Raw genomic sequence first — 19,744 nt, forward strand, 5'->3', positions numbered from 1 at the left:
CCCTCACCCTGTGGGGGATCTGACGCTATCTCAACGCAGACAGTGTCAGAATTGAGTTAGAGGACACCCAGCTGGTGTCTGCTGCTTGGTGTATGGGGAAAAGTCCCACATTTGGTCACAGAAGTCCTCTTCTGTATTGAGCGTTGTAGAGTTTAGACGAAAGCATGGTTTGGGTTGTTTTTTTCCCAGAGCAGGGCTCTTAGCCTGGGGTCCACTGATGGGCTTTCAGGGGGCCAGAGCCCCCTGAAATTGCATGCAGAATTCCCTAGAGGTGTTCATGTGTAGCTTGCGTGTGTAGCTTGTTCTGGAGAGAAGGCTCACAGCTCTCATTAGCTGCTCAAATGGGCTCTGACCACCTGAAAGTACAAGGCCCACGCTCTAGGGAAAGAGGCATAAACAATCTTCATACCAGTGCATGAGGGGATTCAGTGAGAAGCGCTGAGCTGTCGGGAAGGGGAAGGGAAGCTTCATGGACGAGAGGGCGCTTAGCTGGTCCTCACTGCATGGGAAAGAGGAGAAGAGAAGGCCCTAGAGGCAGACAGCATGGCCTGAGCAAAGGCCCGAGGGTATGAGAATGCCGTGGTGTCTTTGGGGAGGGGTGTATAGGCTGGTGAGGCAGGGGCATGTGCGTGGAGGCTCTCTCAGGCTTGGGCTCAGGCACAACTACGTGGGCTCAAGTGAGTCCGCCCCACAGAGAGGCTGAGGGAGAAGCCAGGGACACCTACGTGTTCTGGTGGCTGAGACTGAGGTATGGCAAGGAAGTTTTTACGTGCTTTTCTGCAATCGACAGTGCAAAGCTTGCTGGCCAAAGCAAGGACTGGGTGGGGGGCTGTCTTCCTCCAGACACCCCCTGGTGGGTGGGGAGGGTGACAGAGGTGGGGAAGGCAAGAGAGGGAGGCAAGTCTTTTCTTTAGAGACCGAAATACCCCCACATCTGAATGGCAGATCCCCTAGGTGGGCAGCCTCTGGGGACCTGAGAGAGGAAATAATTTGGAGACCCTGCCCTGGGGTCAGGGCGTCTGGGCATCGGCAATGGACCACCTACAGGCGCTCAGGCCGAACACAGCTTTACCTTCTTCCACAGGCCAGGCCTATTCCTCCCTCAGGGTGTTCCTGCTTGTTCAGGAAGCTCCCACAGAACAAGGAAAGGGAAGGACCTTGGCTCCCAGCCTCCCCACACCAGCAGGTACTGCAGCCCTTTCAGGTCTTGCATGTCCACCCATCAGGAGGGGAGAGTCAACTGCCACTCTCCTGTGCCCAGCCCCGCAGCCTGCAAATCCACGCCAGCCTGCTCCCAGGAAACACCTTCTTCAGCTGCCCACTCGCTCTGGCCTGAGTCCTGAGTCTACTTTCCTTTCCTGCTTCTCACAGGTATGAGAACACTGGGAGGGAGGGGGTGCCCGAGTGCCTGGGGGGCCTCTGCCAGCCAGGAAGATCATGCCTGATAAGCCTGTGCTGCCCTGTGATGGGCCAGGTGCCTGCCATGATGCCACCTGCCATAACAGGACTGGCTTGGACTCTGGTGTGTCCAATGGACCCGCTAAGGAGTCCCCACTTGCTCTCTGTCTCCCCTTCCCCCTCCCCTCTCTCCTACCTGAGGGCTGACTAGACTGAGAAATCCCCTGGGAGAGAAATAGCTGGAGAAGGGCCCCTGTTTCCTAGGGGCCTGCAGTACAGTCCTTAACATATAGTCCTAGCAATTCCCAAGCAATCTTCTCTCTATTATAGATAATAAGATGGGGGAAAAAGTACCACAGGAACAATGAATATTTTCCAAAAGAGAAGGAGAAAAGCATTCCAAGGTCACACTGACTTTTCTGGATTATACCAGGATGGGAGATTTTTGGGAAGGAAGAGTTGGTTGGGAGGGGGGCATGGTTGTGAACACACACACTCCTGGAAGATCTCGTGTGCCGTGTGCGTGTAGCAGGTGTGCCTTTTGCACTGTGTCTGCCATCTCGTTACCTGAGATTCAGGCACTCTGCTCCTTCCTTGGCCAAAGGGAGACAAAGAGACCAAAGGCATTTGGCTTGTGCCACGCCTGAAGATCAGACCAGGCATTACCTGTTCTGGGCTTTAATGCCTAAATTAATTAAAATGAGTTAATCCATGTAAAATGCTTATTTAGCACAATGCCTGGCAGTGAGTACATGCTCAGTGAGAGGTAGCTACGTTTATTCCCACTGTTGCTATTATTGTTAAGATGAATATAGCACTGTGCACATCTCGGCTAATTCTGATGATCTGAGTAGGTATTTTCTGAGTGTCTGGTGTGTCCGGACACCATTCCCCGCTGTACTCAGTCCTGTATCCCAGCACCTGGCACAATCGTAAGCCTACAGTGAATGCTTAACAAAAGCAAGATTGGAGAAAACTAACGCGCCTTTGTTCCCCCCTCCTCTTTCCACAGGCCCTGGCTCTATGACGGAATCTAAAGTCAGCCTCCTGGGAGAGAGGCACTTCCTCTGTAGAACCAGCTTACTGATTTGGCCTCCATGAGGAGCAACAGATGGGCCCAAGACCCCTGGTGGTGCCCGACTTCCCCACCCCAGGCTGTCACCGAATTCCCCAGTACCTGCAGGAGCCAATGCCTGAGCCAGGGTGACTCTGCCCCGTGGAATTAGGATTTTGTGCATAAAATATTAAATTTTACATTTAAAGCAATCTGTCACAGACGGTTTATCAGACCCAGAGACGACCAGTATAGTCTTCCTCTGTGAGGGAAATGATTAGCTAAGACGGGATATGTGTATAAAGTACAATCGAATCACACAGCAATCAGAGACTTCATGCTCTCTATTCCGGGCTCCTACCTGCTCCCCTTCTCCACGGCCAGGTCCCAGAAAGAGGATCACAGGGATTCAGGATCCCAACAGGGAACAAGGAGCTGCTTCTGGATAGAATTCTGAGGCTGTTTTCTCTCTCCCTCTCTCCTTTTGTTTAGCTTTGCCAGTGGAGCTGTATATAGTTCAGTCTTATTGTTCATGCAAATGTTTGCAAATAAGAAGCTTTTGTATAGCATTTATTCCATTCACTACTTATCAGACGCCTGGAAACTCAACTGAGAAAAACAGTCCCTGTTCAAGGACATCGACTTCCCACAGGAGGGAGAGCCCCTTAGGTCCTTAGACTTACCCAGGAGAGGCCGAAAACACAGGCCTTGGTGGAAAGGATGAAAGACAGTCAACTCAAGTGGCTGCTGCCCATCCCAACAAACAAGGAAAGTTCTTCTAAGAAGGGGAGAGGGTGGGCAGGTAAGGCCTGTTTTGTTTAATAAATATTTTTTCTGTTCAAGTTAAGTGTTGCGGCAGCCCCAATTTGGAATAGTCACCAACACTCAGCAGCAAAATAAACCCTGGCATTCTGTGGCTACTGCCTTTGTTGGTGACTTTGCTGTGGAGGTTTGCCAGGTGGATGGGTACAACGGCTTAGCTTGGCAACTACGCCACCATATATCGTGTATATAGCACAGTCTCTTCTTCTTCCTTTAAGTCAGCTGGCATTGCAAAGAGGAGGCAGTATGTTAACAGAGACAGGCCCTCTTTTCGCTGTGCGCATGGGCTCAGGGGCCTACCTTTCTCTCCTTGTCACCGTATTCGATGCCCAAAGTGTCCATGGCCCGGACAATGGCTGCCAGGGACTGGATGGTGTTGCTGTAGACAACAGGCTTGTACTGTTTCACGTCTTCTCCGGAGAAGCCATCTTCATGGATGATCCTAGAGAAAACCACACACACCACACCTGATGAGTACACTGTTCTCAGTCAGCACAAGTAGCACTGGGCACGTGAAGTCCCGAGGCCAACCCAGTGGCTGAGCTGGCTGAGGGCTAGGTCCTACTGGGATGCTGAATTACTGAGTTGCTGCATTAATGCCATAAAATCTGAAGGAAAAATCTATCTGAATTACTGAAAAATAATCTGAAAAACAGAATGCTAGAAAAAAGAAATGCAGTCTTTTCCCTTTCCCTATATATAGTGAAAGAAATACTAGTCATTGAAGTGTTGCTAATACGAGGGGCACACAGTAAGTGTTCAATGCATGTTAGTTATTAGTATTTTAAGCAAAGCTCAGGGTCTTGACTTAAGTATACAAGCAGAGGTATACTGTTTAAGGTCCCTACAAGAAGTCTGCAAATGAATAATACATTTTTCTTTCACGGAAAACTCATAGTGCTTTTAATGAAGGCAGGATGGCTCACTTAAAAGGAACAAATAACCACCTTCATCTTCGACAAGAGAAAGGCCAACAGAAGGGGTGTGCCTGCTCTCCCATCCTGGGCTGGGATTTAACCACAACTACTCTTGGTCTAGTGGATCTGAACAGGGATATGGAGGACACAAAAGGGCTGTCACAGTTCTCAGAGGCCACGTGACACTCCCTGGTGGCCACTCAACATGTGCTCCTGTGGACGAGGATCTGGACAGGAGGCAGGGGATACGCCAAAACTACAAGAATCCTCTTATAACGGAAGTAATCGAGAAAGAGCATATGCATTTTAACACTAACATCGAACATTAGTCATCTCTCAATAAACTGTGTAAACTCTTCTGTGGTCAGATTGTCAGTCCAAGATCGAATAGCACTTGTAACTGGACATACACCAATATAACAGCTGATACCTCCCTTCCACCGGACCACAGCCCCTTCCCATTCTGTCCCTACCTTCATACAGGAGAAAACTGCTAAAAATTTTTCTGTTTTAAAATCAGCTTTATGGAGATATAATTCACATACCATACAATCTACTCATTTAAAGTATATAATTCAATGTTTTTCAGCATATTCACAAAGTTGGGCGATCATTACCACAATCTAATTTTAGAACATTTTTGTCTCCCCCAAAGGAACCCTGGACCCATTAGCAGTTATTCCCCATCACCCACCCCAACTCTAAGCAACCACTAATCTATACTCTGTTTCTATAAATTTGTCTGTTCTGGAGACTTCATATAAATGGAATCATACAATATATGATTTTTTGTGAGTGGTTTCTTTCACTTAGCATAATGTTTTCAAACTTCATCCATGTTGTAGCATGGGTCAGCAGCGCATTCCTTTTTATTACTGAAAAATATTCTGAATGGATATACCACGGTTTATTTATCCAGTCATCAGTTGATAGACACTCACAATTCCTGTCGCAGAATCTGACGTGGTACTGGGTTGTGGGTCTTCATCCTGAGCTTCTCTAAGAAGCAGATGAAAATGACCCTATCAGCTTTTTGTTGATTTTCATTAGCCCTAAGTTCATTTATATAAAAGTCTCTTGAGGGAATATATAACCAGTACAGGCCACTGGTGCATGATGTGAGAGATCTCCAAGGGAGTTGGCTAGCCAGCTCCCACTGTAAACATAGAGAAAACTGGACAAAATACAGGCAACAAGTGTTCTCAGACATTGGAAGATAGGCGGTGCAGGACTGTGATCCCTGAGAAAGGTGAGACCAAGGAGGTGAGTCCTGGATTGCCTGGGATTTTGCCTGGAGGTGTTCACCAGACCACGGTGCAGGGAGCGAGAAAGCAAGCAGAACACAGCCATTTCATGGAGCTGAAGGGATAAAGAGTTCAGGCAGGCTGAGGCGGCTGGAATCCAAAGGGCAGAGTACCAGAGAGGAGAAAACTACATAAAGAGTGAGCTTCGGACCTCAGCATAGGGGTTCCCTTGAGTCTGTGGCTGGATAGGGTGAGATTCCACAATGTGGGCAAGGAAGAACTACCAAAGAAAGAGTAAGTATCAGGGAGCTTATAAGTTGAACACCTCCCAGAGCCCATTCAAGGCTGGGGGATTAAAAAAAAAAGAAGAGGAGGAAAGAAAAAGGCTGGGGATACTCAAGTTCCAAAGAACCACAGTGGAGAGTCTGCTGAATGCCTGGGGCACTCAGTGGAGACCTCAGAAGGCTTGTGCTATAGTAAAAGGGCTAAACTAGCCCTAGAGTAAAGGCTACTTTAGACCTGCCTTCACAAAGCTTAGAAACAAGCTTTTTAAAAAAAAAAAAAAAAAAATCAAGCTAACCTGCAAGTAACTTAACTACCTCACAAAGTCCAAGTCTTTAAATGGGACAACAAAATCTCTAGACATTCAACAATATAATATTCATAATATCAGCATCCAATAAAAAAATTCCTGAATGTGCAAAGAAGCAGGAAAGTGTGACTCATAACCAGAAGAAAAATCAGTCAGTAGAAGCAGACTCAGAAGTGACACAGATGAAAATTTACAAATAAGGATTTAAAAACATGAGCCATAAACACAATAAAGAGACAAATGGAAGACGTTAAAAAAAATGGAATATCTAGCCATGAAAATATACTATCTAAAATGAAAATTTCACTGGATGGGATTAACAGCAGATTAGACACACAGATGATGAGTGAACTTGAAGACATAGCAATAGAAATTATCCAAATCAAAGAGAGGAAAAAGGCTGAAAAATGTATTATGATGTTTATAACATACATGAAAGTAAAACTTACACTACAATAGCACAAAGGATGAGAAGGATAAAATGGCAGTATACTGTAGAAAGATTCTTATTTGTGAAAACAGTAGTATTACTTAAAAGTAGAATGTAATAATTGAAGACATACATTGTAAACACCAGCACAACCGCTAAAAACCATGAAAGAAAGGCAACTGTCACCCAGTCTCCCCTAAGAGGGTGGGGCCCTCTGGGTGAACTGAGAGGTGCAAGTAGGAATTACTGGTCCCCGTGACATACTACCCTTCCCCAGAAGCCAGGGCAGTGAGCTTCTCATGCTTCATTTTGGCCCAGCAGGCCCTGCCACCATCCTGGGAATGCTCTCTACAGCCTTGGCTGCCTGTGGGATCGGATCTCCCTCCACTTGGGATGGGACTACCACTTTTCACACCTATTGGTATCATTAATCTTTATACCCACCTAATTGGGTAGGAAGGGTAGGTTTTTGCTGCACCCATTTGACAGAAGAGGAAACCAAGGCTGAGGGAGATTAAGTAACTGACCCAATGTCTCTTAGCAGGTAAGTGCCAGAGCCAGGAACAGAACCCAGTTCTCCGAGTTCACAGTCCTTTCTACCACACCTCAATCCATGGGCTGGGACTATGCAGAACATTGGCTAGCAAGTCTTAGCCTCGTGCCTGGGGTGTCCCCAAGATAAAGAAGCTTCATCTGAGGTTTGAGACATGGTGCAATTTGGGGAAAATTGCTCAAATCATGGTTATTAGCCCTATAACTTGTTCAAATTGGGTTTTAAAAATAAGCTTCCTGTTTCAGGGTAGAATTTTATATCCCTCCCAACAAGAAATAAGTACTCAAGATTAGAACAGTTGGAGCATACAGAACAAGAAATATTATTCATAAGCCTATCACTTAGAAAAACACTGACTTTTTTAATGTAAGTCATTCCCCAGCATTTTTTCCATGTCATATTCCTCTCTTTTTTCCTCTGAAGCATCGATTTGAGGCAAATATCCTCAAAAGTATCAAATAAGGCCCCTTTTATTTCCTGTCTCCCCCTCTCATTCCAGAGAGGTAGAGCAGAGCAGTGGTTAGCGCTTAGGTTCAGGCATTGGTGCCCACCCAAAACACAGGGACTCTGAGGGGTGTTCCAAGCCACCAAATCAGAAGCACTAAGAACAGCAGGAGGTCTGAACCGGCAAGGGCTGACTCTGCAGCCCTGAGTGTTCGACTTTGGACAGAAGCTGCCAGCTGCACTCTGGAAACCCAGCAACGCTGCTGAGCAGGGAGATCTCATGTGGATGTGGGGAGAGAGGGGGGGGCAGCGAAGCTCGCCCGAGCAGGTCTATGCTTTCTGGAACGAGGCAACCACGGAGGACCCTGGCCCTCCCCTATACTCCATTTCTCTCTTTGCTGCCCTGCAGGGCTCCCGGACTTGGGCCCCTTTGCTCTCCGCTTTCCCTCACAGTGCAGGACTGCACTTAGCTGCAGTGAGACTCCCTGGGCAGTGGCCTTATATGGTCACAGAACCACAGGCTTGGGAGCTGGAAGGGACCTTGGAGGCTCATTGGGCCCAGCAGCCATTCTCCTCCTCTGAATCACAGACCCCTCTGAGATGGCGACAAACGCTCCAACACACATAGTTTTCCTCCCAGTTTCTGGAGGTTCGTGAACTTGAAGGCCCTAAGCTGCTGGGATACATGATTTTTCACTCCCTCTCCAGGCCGGATTAAATGGCCCTCCCTTCCCTTCATCAGCACTCTCTCCTCTGTACTGGGACTGTCTCTCCATCCTTCACTATAATCCTTTTAATGATCCAGATTAAAGGGGCCTTCTGGAGCCAGACTCTAGCTGTGTGACTGGGTAATTTTCTTAACTGCTTGGTGCTTCAGTCTCCTCAACTGTTCCCCGGAAATGAGCATGGCAACAGCGGCTAGCCTCACTGGCTGTTGTTTAGGATCAAAAGAATGAATACACGTAAAGGAGAGTGCCTGGCATGGTGTGGCAGGGGAAGAAAGTGCAGCTGGTCGGGTGTCCTGTGGCTGTCCTCTTGAAGAAGAGGATGAGAAATGGGTCCATGTGGAGGGAAGGCTGGGAAGCCCTGGGAGGACCTCTGCCTGCCTGGAGGAGGAAGAGGAAGAGGACGGGTTAACAGTCACAGTGAAGAAAGGAAGATAGGGTGGCAGAGAGGGCATTCTCTGTACTGGAGCAGAGAATCTGCTCATTTACCAAATGAACACCCGGGTTGAAAAGCTGAATTTCCCGATCTGGGGCCATCTTAATGTGCTATAAAATGTGTTCCTGGACATGAATGGAGATTCACACGACGGCTGCCTGGGTTAGGGTCAGGGCTCGGTGTTTTGCTTCCATGACTGCTGACAACAGTTTCCTCATCAGCAATGGGGGTGTAGTACTGGAGCACAGAGGAGGCGGCGCGGACCAGCATGGCCCCACAGAATACATTTTTAATCAAGCAGTGAGCAGTCAGAGACCCATAAGAGAATGCACCACATGCCAGGAATCAGGGGCTCCAGACTCCATGAGAACACTGGACCTGGACAGGACTCTAAAGTGGAAGCACCGGCTGCAGTGTGTGTCCTGTGCAGCTGTTTTCATAAAGCTATGCTTGTGTGTGACTGTCGGTGTGGGGGGTGGAGGCTATGCGGAGGGAGAAGGAGGGACAGAGAAGATGATATGCGTAACGAGGTAGATCACTTCCGGGTGGTAGCATTCGGCAATTTTTTTTCACTTTCTTCTTTATATGTTTTTTGGTTCTTTTCTTTTCTTTTTTTGTGAGACAGGGTCTTGCTCTATTTCCCAGACTCAATGCAGTGGCATCATATGATGACTCATGCAGCCTCAAGCAGCCTCAAACTGCTTAAGCAATCTCCCCACCTCAGCCTCCAGAGTAGCTGAGACTACAGGTATACACCACCACACCTGGCTAACTTTTCTATTTTTTATAGAGATGTGGGGAGTCTTGCTATATTGCTCAGGCTGGTCTAGAACCCCTGGCTTCAAGCAATCTTCCCACCTCAGCCTCCCAAAGTGCTGTGATTACACATGTGAGCCACTGTGCCCAGCCTGCTTCATTTTTTAAAATGTTCATTTGTTATCTGAAAGAACAACAAATCATTTTCAGTGGGAGACAGCCACTCTGTGGGATCTTTTCATGTCTTCCAGAGCCCACAGCTGGCCCACAGAGAGCTTGGGAAATGGGTACTAAATGAATGCAGGCAGTTCGTGTGCTGGCAGGTGGAATCAGAAGCAGAGATCTGAGTCAAGACGGCTGCTCTGGAACTGGTGCTAGCATAGGTCTGAGCGCCTTGCTGCTTACATGCCTCCCGGGGAAGGCGTAAACAGCAAGCTAACTCAATGCGGAAACGTCACAGACAGCCAGGCTAAGAGGCACTGGCAGGCAACAGCTGACCAGTGTGGTGGTGGGCACAACAGAGGAAGGCACCCAAGCAGAAATGGCCGAGAGGGCCCTGCCTGAACCTCCCCCCCCCCGCCCCCCGCCCTTCTTCTCCCTGTTGGAGTTCTGACTGTTCTTGTATTCCTTTCACTGTAATGAAGTCTGTGACCAGTGGCACTGACCAGCAGGAGGGGCCTGGCTCCCTGACTCAGGGGATGTCACTGATAGTAAGGACTAGGCACAATGGTCTACAGTGGTCCAGAGGGTAAAAGGTGTGGGCAGGGAAGGGGATAGGTGAGTGGTAGGAGTTTCTAGGAACTGCAGCAGCCCAAATCCCCTACAGAATACCATTCATTCATTTGTTCATTCATGCATCCATTCATTCCACAAATATACACTGAGCACTTATTAAGAGTCAGACACACCCTGACTCCCCTATTCACTGACAGTATGGATTCTGGGTAGTTCCCAACCTTCCTGGGTCTATGTCTGTCCTCTGTAAAATGGGGATGATGACTCTGTCCCTCCAGGGCCACTGGCAGTATTAATGTGTGAGGAGGGTCTGGCACACAGTTGGGCCCAATATATGTCAGCTGCTAGCATTATTTAAAAGTCACAGACAAATCAGTGCCAAAGCAGGGCTATACCACTAGTCTTATTTCCCAAGCCACAGGTCCCCCTCCTATGTGATGTGGCAGTGCCTTGACTCAAATGAATGGGATGCTGGGAGGCCAGAGAGTATCCATGTTTTGAATGACTGGCTCAGAGACCACTAGCTGGGCAAAGGTAGAATGTACACATTTTGCAAGGCAATTGCACTGGGGCCTTGACTTCTGATTTCCCGGAATTCCAAGAACACAGAGCCACTGAAACCTGGAGGCTCCTGAAGGGAGATCAGAAGCTTCACTCTTCTCCAGGCATAAAGACTGGTTTCTCAACTGGCAGAGCCAGAGCCATCCCCAAGATCTGTAGTCCCCAACCCCCGGGCCACAGACTGGTACCAGTCCGTGGCCTGTTAGGAACTGGGCCACATAGGCTCCGCCTCCAAACCCCCACCCAGACCCCATGCATGGAAAAATTGCTTTCCATGAAACTTAGGAACTGGGCTGTACAGCAGGAGGGGAGCAAGGGAAGCTTCGTCTGTATTTACAGACACTCCCTACTGCTCACATCACCACCTGAGCTCTGCCTCCTCCCCCTCCCCGCCCCCATCCATGGAAAAATTGTCATCCATGAAACTGGTCCCTGGTACTAAAAAGGTTGGGGACCACTGCCCAAATTACTGCCTCCTTCAATCCGCAACCAATAGCTTCCTCCTGTCATCGAACAGAACTGACCACTGTGTGCCAGGTGCAGTTTACGTGGCACCCAGGAGACTGTGGTGATCAGGACAGACACAACCCCTGCCTTTAGAGGACTCACATTTTAACAGGAGGAGACAGAAAATAAAGAAGTAAACAACTACTATAGAGTAATAAACACAAAACAGGTAGACTGATGGGGAGGTAGAGTTAGGAGGTGACATGTGAAGCTATGGCCTGAGTGATGAGGAGTGGGCCTTGCAAATACGTAAGGAAGAACAATTCAGGCAGAGAGTGCAGCAAGTGCAAAGGCCCTGGGGCACTTTGGATGGTGGAGAAATGGCAAGGAGCCAGCAGGGCTAGAATAGAGCGAGAGACAGGGAGAGTGGGGGACAAGGTCAGTGAAGGCAGCAGGGCCAGATCACATACGGTTAATGTACTACTTACACCTTTTCTTAACTACACATTCAAACAAATGCTCGCCTATTAAAATAAAAAACGTTCATCCGTGTACCTCCCCAAACCATCTCGATTCCCACCAGTGGTTCTGCTCTAGGCATGGATCACTAATAAACGACAGCTTTCCCTCCTCTTTCCCTGACTTCTCCAGCCCTGACTAAAAGGCCTGTTCTTGGAACACTTACAGATTCCAACCCACACAGCTAAGAAAAAAGAAGAAAAAAAAAAAATCAGCTATCATCCCACCAGCTGGAGGGAACCACCGTCCACATGTTGGTGTATATTTCAGTCCTTTTACCTGGGAGTCCATATGCGTATTGTTTTTCCTTAAATGGAGTCACACTGTAGATTTTTTTTTACACTGAACTTGATGTTCATTTTAACAATTGTTTTTCAAGTGCCTTCTTCATGCCAGGCACCGGGTACAGAGCAATGGACTTGAACCACATGGCTAAGCCTGCCTTCTGGAGCCACTGTCTTATAGGAGAGCCGTGGGAGCACAGAGGAGGACACCAAACTCAATCCACCCTGGCCGGAGAAGACTTCAAGAAGTAATCGATGTGGTTCCACGTCACCCTAGGTGTCCCGTCATCTGGCTGTTTGGTGTCCTGTCATCTGAATGGGACATGAGTCATTCACCCAAACCCCTAGCAGGGGACATTTGGGTTGCTCACAGATGAGAGCTTTCCCAACTTCAGATTCAGCTGCGGGGGCGTTGTCTGACCACCAGGCTACCTCTCCCAAGGGAGGCAGACAACTATAAAATCCGGACAAGACAAGACAGAGGCTGGGTGACCCCTGGGCCTTACAGGCTGGGCTCATGTGAAGCCCATGAGCACAAACGGGATTTAAAAAGGAGAGAAAGACCCAATTAAAAACCCACCTGTTTCATTGTGGGGTGAAGTTGTATGGTATGAGAAAAATTATTTACAAAATAGCTAAGATACCTTACTAATTGATACTATATTTAAAACTTAATATTCTAAAACTTGGTATTAAAATAATATATTAATAGAATAAAAGGTTATTCTAAAGAGTTCTAAAATAATAGTAACAGGCAAATCAATCCCCCAGAGGAAAGACTGGTACAAAACAAGGGGTATGTCCTGCTGACAGTGACTTGCAGAAATCTATTATAAAGATGCCATTTTTAATAAGGGGTCGCTTATTCTAGCTCTGGCCAGAAGCAAAGATGTCAGCTGCCAATTGTCACCAGACACAGCTGGGGGCAAGGCCAGGACTCGTGATTCCAGCGCAGAGCCTCTGCTGCCATTATCTGGAAAACAATGAGAACCCTGACTTTCCCAAGGCTCACAGTGCCGGGGGCGGGGAAGTGGCAGGTGTGCACGCACCAGCTCTCGTTCCACGGCAGAGTGATGCTTGGGCACAGCCTTCTAAAACTCTGTTCCTTTTCTTCTTCTTGGTGGTGTGGTTCATTTGAATCCCAGGACCCTTGACTTTGGATTAGAGACATTGTGCCCTGGACTTTGGAGGCAGAAGACCCAGGTTCTTGTGCAGACTGTCTAGTAACTAGCCTTGTAGCCCCAGGCACAGTGGGCAGAAGCCGCCCTCCTTAGGCCAGCACCACTGGCCTTGGCCTGAGGCTCCACCTTGGTGGCAGAGGAAATCCTTCAAGGCAGCTCTGCCAGCCTCCTGTCAGGACACCTCCAAATCCAGCCACTGCCCTTTCTATGCCTGTGTTTTTGGGAAAATACTGCCATTTACTGTGGCAGCTTATACCCCAATTTTGTTGCTCAGGAGACCTGGGGTCTAGTCCTGGCTCTGCTGCTGACCAGCTGGTATAAGCTTGGACAAGTCACTGGGACTCTGGACTCACTTCCTACATGTATGGCCTAGACCCTTCCCTCCATTATTCCATATCTGTATCCTTCCTTATTTTCCTCCATAACACGTATCAACACCAGATACATATACTCGTAAATACTTCTGCATACTGTCTGTTTCCCCACATACCCACGTGAGCTCCACGAGGGCAGGGGCCTTGTCTATCCTGTCCACTGACCACAGTGTCCTGAGCAGTGCCCAGTACACAATGAATGATCAATACATGTTGGTTGAAAGGAAACCTGTGTCCTCAAGGCCACATGTGGCCCTCCAGATCCCCGAGTGTGGCCCCTTGACAGAATCCAAATTTTACAGAACAGATCAATTTTATAGAACACAGACTGTTCTGTAAAATTTAGATTCTGTCAAAAAGCTGTACTCAAGGATCCAGAAGGCCACATGTGGCCCCGAGGCTGCAGGTCCCCCACCCCTAGAGAACCTCTTCAGCTCTAAAATGATGATTCTACATGTAACTTCCTTCTGTGAAGGCAGGGAGCCTCTAAATTGTGGCCCAGGATGAACACCTATCTCTCCCCACCATCCCTCACCTTGTAACCCTGGGCTGCCAACCCTGGCTCCACCTTGGGTACCGAATAGTCTTCTCCCTTAGTGCCCTCTTCTTAGTGACAGTAACCAGAGTCACCTCCCTCCCCTTAACCCTGACATCTTGGTTCTCATATGGTTTTTAAGGGCCAGGACACACAGCTGCCTCATGCTGTCCTCTCTCTGTTTACTTCTGGGAAGATCCAGAACTGTTCTTTGAAACTCGACTGTTATCATTCATTGGTTATGTTGCAAAGACAAGACAGAGAGCTTTATGGCTCCTGAGGCCTTTCGACAATGTCTGTGTACAGACATGAGCTTTCATTAAACATAGTAAAAGCCCGCGTGAGTAAGGCAAATTGGTTTGATGTCAATTTTACTGCCTCGATCAAAGTAACATTTCTGGTTTCCCATCTGTCTGATGAGAGCAGCTGCTAGATCACCCTTTCTTCTGCTGCTGACATAACGAAGTATTCTTATTAGTACATTATGTCTAATATATGAACAATATTATACATTGGGGGGCAGTTTGTACAGCTTTTTTTATTATATTTTGTGGAGAATGCACAAGTGAGGCTGAAGAGTTCTGCTCATCTTATTCAGTCTTTGGGTAAAAAAAAAAATTTCCTGCCTTCCTGTCTACAGTATGTTTGTTCATTATTTATGTTCCCTGCTCATTAGCCTCTGGATGTGTTCTCACGAACCACAGGAAAGAGAGGAAAGACCACCAGAGCCTGCTGTTTTTGGCTGACAGCTCAGAGACAAGGCTTTTACAAACCCAAGTCACCTAAAACATCTCCCTTTCTGACACCAGGCCAACAAGCCCAAAAGGCTCTGTCATCTAAGCAGACCAGGTGGGGCTCTGACAGCCTGTGGGAGGGCTCCTATCTGGGTTTCTTCTGGCCCCCTCACTACTCATGGTGGGGCGCGGTGATGACTCACTGCAGGATACGCCTGTAAATGAGGATGAGCTCTGTAAATGACAAATGGGGACTGTAGTGGACATCTGCTGGTTTTGCTAGCCCAGCTTCTATTATCCCTTTTTTGGGAGACATTATTTCAACTTTCCTTTGGGGAACCATTCTTCCTTGCACTTTGGCGACTCTTCCCACTCCTAGCCTAAGTTCTAGGGGTGAGTCCCTGATCTGTACCTGGTCAGTCAGGGTAGCACACACCTGGATCCAGCCATGCCTGAAGCTAGTCTACCCCTAGGCAACTCAGTTACAGGAGCCGATCTATTTCTGTCACTCTAGGGCAGATTTCTGTTCTTAGCAACCAGGAGCCTTGATGACTGCAGTGAAGCTGCAGAGCCTTTGGAAGTTTGCTTGGAAGGATGGCAGCAGGGCACTGGACAGCCATATGGACAGGCTGATCTGAAAGGGGGGCTGGGTTGCTGCACACCTTCTGAGGGCTTGGAGGGCTACAATATTGTAGGACAGTATCTTCTCCCATCCCACTTTACAGCAGCTGAGCTCGGCTGGAGTAACTTTCTCTCACAGGCATTTTAGGGATCAGCTGCTCTCAAAGCACTTCTGTTCCTCCCTCCACTCCACCAAACCCCTAGAAACTTTGGGAACTTCACTCTCCTTTCTCACTAGATTACAGACCTAGGCAGCCTGGAAAATGCCTTTCATAGGCTCTTGGTTTTTCCCTTCCTGTTCTTTTTTAAATGAGGACTTGTTTTTCTTCTTCTTCTTATCACATGATTGGGTAGGGAAGGACACCAAAATACTACCACCAACCTGCAGAGACAAAGGGGCATGAAAAGAATCCCTCATTCTCCAGTTCAAGCTGCTTGGCATGCACGCAGGGGATGGCTTTGAGATTTGCCACAGAGCCTCCTAAGCATTGCCCCAGATGGTGGACCATTTTAGGTGAGCATTTGTTGTGAAACAAAGAGACAAACAAGTGCCCTTCTCAGCTCCCTGCTGAGGAGAGTTCAAGGCAAAAGGTACAGATCACCCCAAATGAGGCTCCTCGGGGAAATCACAATTTCTCACGCTCTCTGGGGGAAACGCTTGGGGTAGAGTCTGCCAAAAGCAAGTCTGAATGCACATTCCTCTCCAGGGTAACTCACATCTCCCCCGAATGAAACAGCAGCGGTCAGTTGCCACGCCAACTTTCGCTGGGCAAAGAGGGCCAAGTCTGCACTCGGCCAGGCCCCTGAACCTCTTTGACTGCACAATGTTAGCCACATGCTTCTGGTTTCCTTTGCGTCACCCCTTTGTTGAGCCTTTGAAAGAGAGTAGGGGAGAATTCCAGGTGAGGGCATATCTTGCCAGACCCAGAGAAATACAGTCACAGACACAATAAAAGCCAGCCTGGCCAGTCTTCCTTCCCCAGCAGTGGATGTGGCCTAGAAAGGATGCCAGTCTCTGTGTGGCGGATTGAAATAGCCCTGCCATGGCTCCCAGGCCTCCCATCTCAGTCTTTCTGAAGCAGATGGAAGCTCCTCATTAACAACCACGATGGTGTGGTCATGCCCCCCAAAAAGAGAGTCCACAAAAATCACTTTGTGGGCTTCCGCATCAATTCTCCTCTCTAAGGATGTTCGGGCGGGGCAGTGTGTTCTGGCTCTCAAGGCCAAGGGCTCGCGCTCGACCATTGGTGCAGCAGACCCTGAGGAGGGTCCAGCTGCGCCTTCTCAGAATCGGGGCTCAGCTGCCAGTCGGTGAGGCCAGTAGGAGGGCAGGTAGTGCCTCCTGCCTCATCACAGTCTCTGGCACTGTGCTGAGAGGCAGGCCTGCTTCTGGGCCGGCAGCCGGGCGCGGAGGGGTTCTGAATGTGAATCAAGCCTGAAATTGGCTCACGTTGAAAACAAGCAGTGTGAGGAGGGCAGGGCTTTCGAGCTGCATTCTGAGAATATGTCCACTCTGCCAGGCTCTCCTCATTTGGGTTTCAGGTGGAGACAAAAGGAAAAAATACACACTGCTCACACTGCCTATTTGTCCAAGCCCTCTCTAATGCACACCACTCAGCTACACTGGAGTGGTGAGAGCCAGGCCCGGGGTACAGTAATGGCAGCAGCTGTTGAACCCCTTCAGGTGCAAGCATGTGCTAAAGGCTTCATGGACATTCCTGTGTTTAATCCTCCCAACAATCCTCTGAGGGAGGCTTGTTCGGACCTCACTTCCCAGCATCGGCCTTAGTAAAAGCTATGCAAGTTAGTGCTAGCTCCATCGTAAAGATGAGGAAATTGGTTAACAAAGAAGTGAAGGAATTTTCCCACAGTTACATGGTTAGTAAATGTGGGTATTCTCAGGAGCTCCTGCTCCTAACCACTCCATGGATGGGCTACAGAGGAACCAGCTTCCAAGGAATACTGATGACTCAAGCACATTCCGAGGAAGGAGACCAGGCTGGTAAGGGGCAAGATTTCTGACCATTTGCAAAAGAGGGAGAAAGGCATTTAAAAATTTTCCACATTAAGAAGGGCTCTCAACAATCAGATTTCTATTGCCACACTGGCCCCGAATCAGAAACTCTTATCCTTCTTTAAACATCTTTCCAGTTTCATAGCTTAATCCTTACCAAAGGGACCCCTTGCCCTGTCCCTTCTGCTACACTCACAGCACTGTCTGCCCCACTTCGCCGGGGACAGACGCTTGGCTGCTGCAGGAGTGAACAGTGAACGAATGGATGAAGACGGTCCAGGGAGAGCCCCGATACTGTTGGCATCGCTGTCACGTTCACGTCTGCCTGGCATCACCACGGCCAGCTTTGCTGAGGCAACTGTCAAGCTGCAATGTGCACGTGATTAGGATGGTACAGAGCAGGGGCAGTTAGGGACCGGGAAGGATAGTGGGAGGGGGCAGAGAACACACATAATTTGCCAGCATCAGATGTGGCACAAACAGGGCTCCTAAGAATGGAATTCAAGTCAGTAAACATTTACCCAACACCTCCTAAGCGCCAGGCATGTCACTGGCCTCTCTGCTGGTGCAGCTCTCGCTCCCTGCAGAGGAGGTGGCATGCATGGAGTGTGTGAGGTTTACTCTGCGCTCAGTCCTGTCTCAGGTGTGTTGCTCCAGTTCCTGATGGGCCTTACTATAGTGGTGCCACACATGCCCTCTGAAACCCAGTGTTCCTCCTGCACTGGCTCCTGTGTGTCCCCAGCTCCAGTGAGGACTTGCTGACTCTCTCCGGTGACAAAACATCCCCAGGGCTCCTCAGCTGGTCCTGGAAGAATGCATAAGCCATCTAAAGTCAGGCGTATGTGTGCCTGGTGGCACTTTCCACTGAGAACAAAGGGCTATATACAGGAGTGGCCTTGACGGTGACGTCTACATCAAAATGAGAAGCAGCAACAGGGCTCTGGAGGCCAGAGCAGCACACGACTCCCCCAAGAGCCACAGCCCTACTCCCTTGTCTCTCCCGAAGAGATGCAGGAAACTCTCCCTCTGTCTTCTCAGCACCCTCAATCCTGGGAAGCGCTCTGTGACAGGCAGGGGCTGCCCAGAGACTGCAGGTCTGCCAGGTCTGACATGGGGGAGAGTAGCCAGGCCTGCCCGACACCAGCCCAGGGGAGGCTGCTGGGGGACACGGCACCAGCTCTTTCTGAACAGTGAGTTCCAGGACTCCAGGAATCAATCACTATCATGCCCTGCTGCCTCCACTGCTGCAGAAACATGGTGAGGGCTTCCTGACCTGGCTCGTGAGCCACTACCCATAACAGTGACAAATAATCAACATTCCATTTTAGGTTTTCCAAGCATTTCCACCTGTTATTTATTGAACAAAAACAACAGTTCCTATTGCTTAAACACCAACTTTGTGCCAGGCATTTATGTATATTTTCTCATGTAGTCCTCACAACCAATCTTAGGAAGAAGTAACACAGTTATCGCCATTTTACAGAAGGAGAAACTGAGGCTTAAGAAGGTTAACTGGCTACTTGCCCAACATCTCAGAGCTGGTAAACAGCTGGGGGTTGAAGCAGAGCCCCTCCTAACTGCTGCCCCAATAAGCCTGGTGGTGGTTCCATCTTACAGTAATGGAGGAAGACATAAGAACCAGAGTGGCTAGCTGGCCCCACTGTCACAGAGCAGAAGCCTCAAATTGTCCATCTGCAGCCTGGATTTGGGCCAGAGAGAGGTGTTTTGTTTGGCCTGCAAAGTTTTGAGTTTTAATTTTGTTTTTCTTTAAGCAAATATTTATAAATCAGAAACATTTTCACAAAAGGATACTGATTTCTGGCTTCTCCTGAAAATTCAGACACACTGACCTGCCCTCTTGGGTGGAACCTGAGTTTGGCTGCCTGCTGTGGGCAAGGCTTCTAATATCCAGTGACCTAAAAGGCCCCAGGCCACAGACAGCCCTCAGGCCACTGGCCTGCTAACCCTGTCAGCATTGTGACCCCTTCACAGAGCCAGTTAACAGCATTAGCCACACAGTCCTGGTAAAATAAACGTTTCCAGCATGCCGGTAGGAAGGAAAAGTGCTAAACTAATGGCAGATTTTTTGTGATCCTAATAAATACTGGCAGTAGCCAGAAATTTGACAGGTCCAACGAATCTGGAACATTTAGTGTGAACCATGTTCAAACTTGTAAAACAGGTTCGGCTTGCTTCCATCTTTTTATGTAGCCTTGCTGGAAGATACCACACCCCTCAAGGATGTGTGGTATCCTCCACACATCCTTGTGCACAGCTAAGCAGAAGGCTCTGCACAGCTGGAAGTTTGGCTGTGGTCCCTGCTTGCACTTAAGTATCGCTTGGTCAGATGCATGGAACACTAATGACA

The 19,744-nt window shown here is 48.6% G+C and overlaps 1 protein-coding gene across 2 annotated transcripts in view; it reads right to left on the minus strand.

Moving 5' to 3' along the window:
- Positions 1-19,744, minus strand: part of GNAO1 (G protein subunit alpha o1) — a 149,171-nt gene that overhangs the window by 67,649 nt on the left and 61,778 nt on the right. For both annotated transcript variants that reach the window (XM_045533696.1, XM_045533697.1), the window contains exon 3: positions 3,575-3,716. In XM_045533696.1, the coding sequence (XP_045389652.1) occupies positions 3,575-3,716 (142 nt within the window). The remainder of the gene's footprint in view (positions 1-3,574; positions 3,717-19,744) is intronic.

This window comes from Lemur catta, chromosome 20 (genome assembly GCF_020740605.2).
Source record: "Lemur catta isolate mLemCat1 chromosome 20, mLemCat1.pri, whole genome shotgun sequence".
Taxonomy (NCBI): domain Eukaryota; kingdom Metazoa; phylum Chordata; class Mammalia; order Primates; family Lemuridae; genus Lemur; species Lemur catta.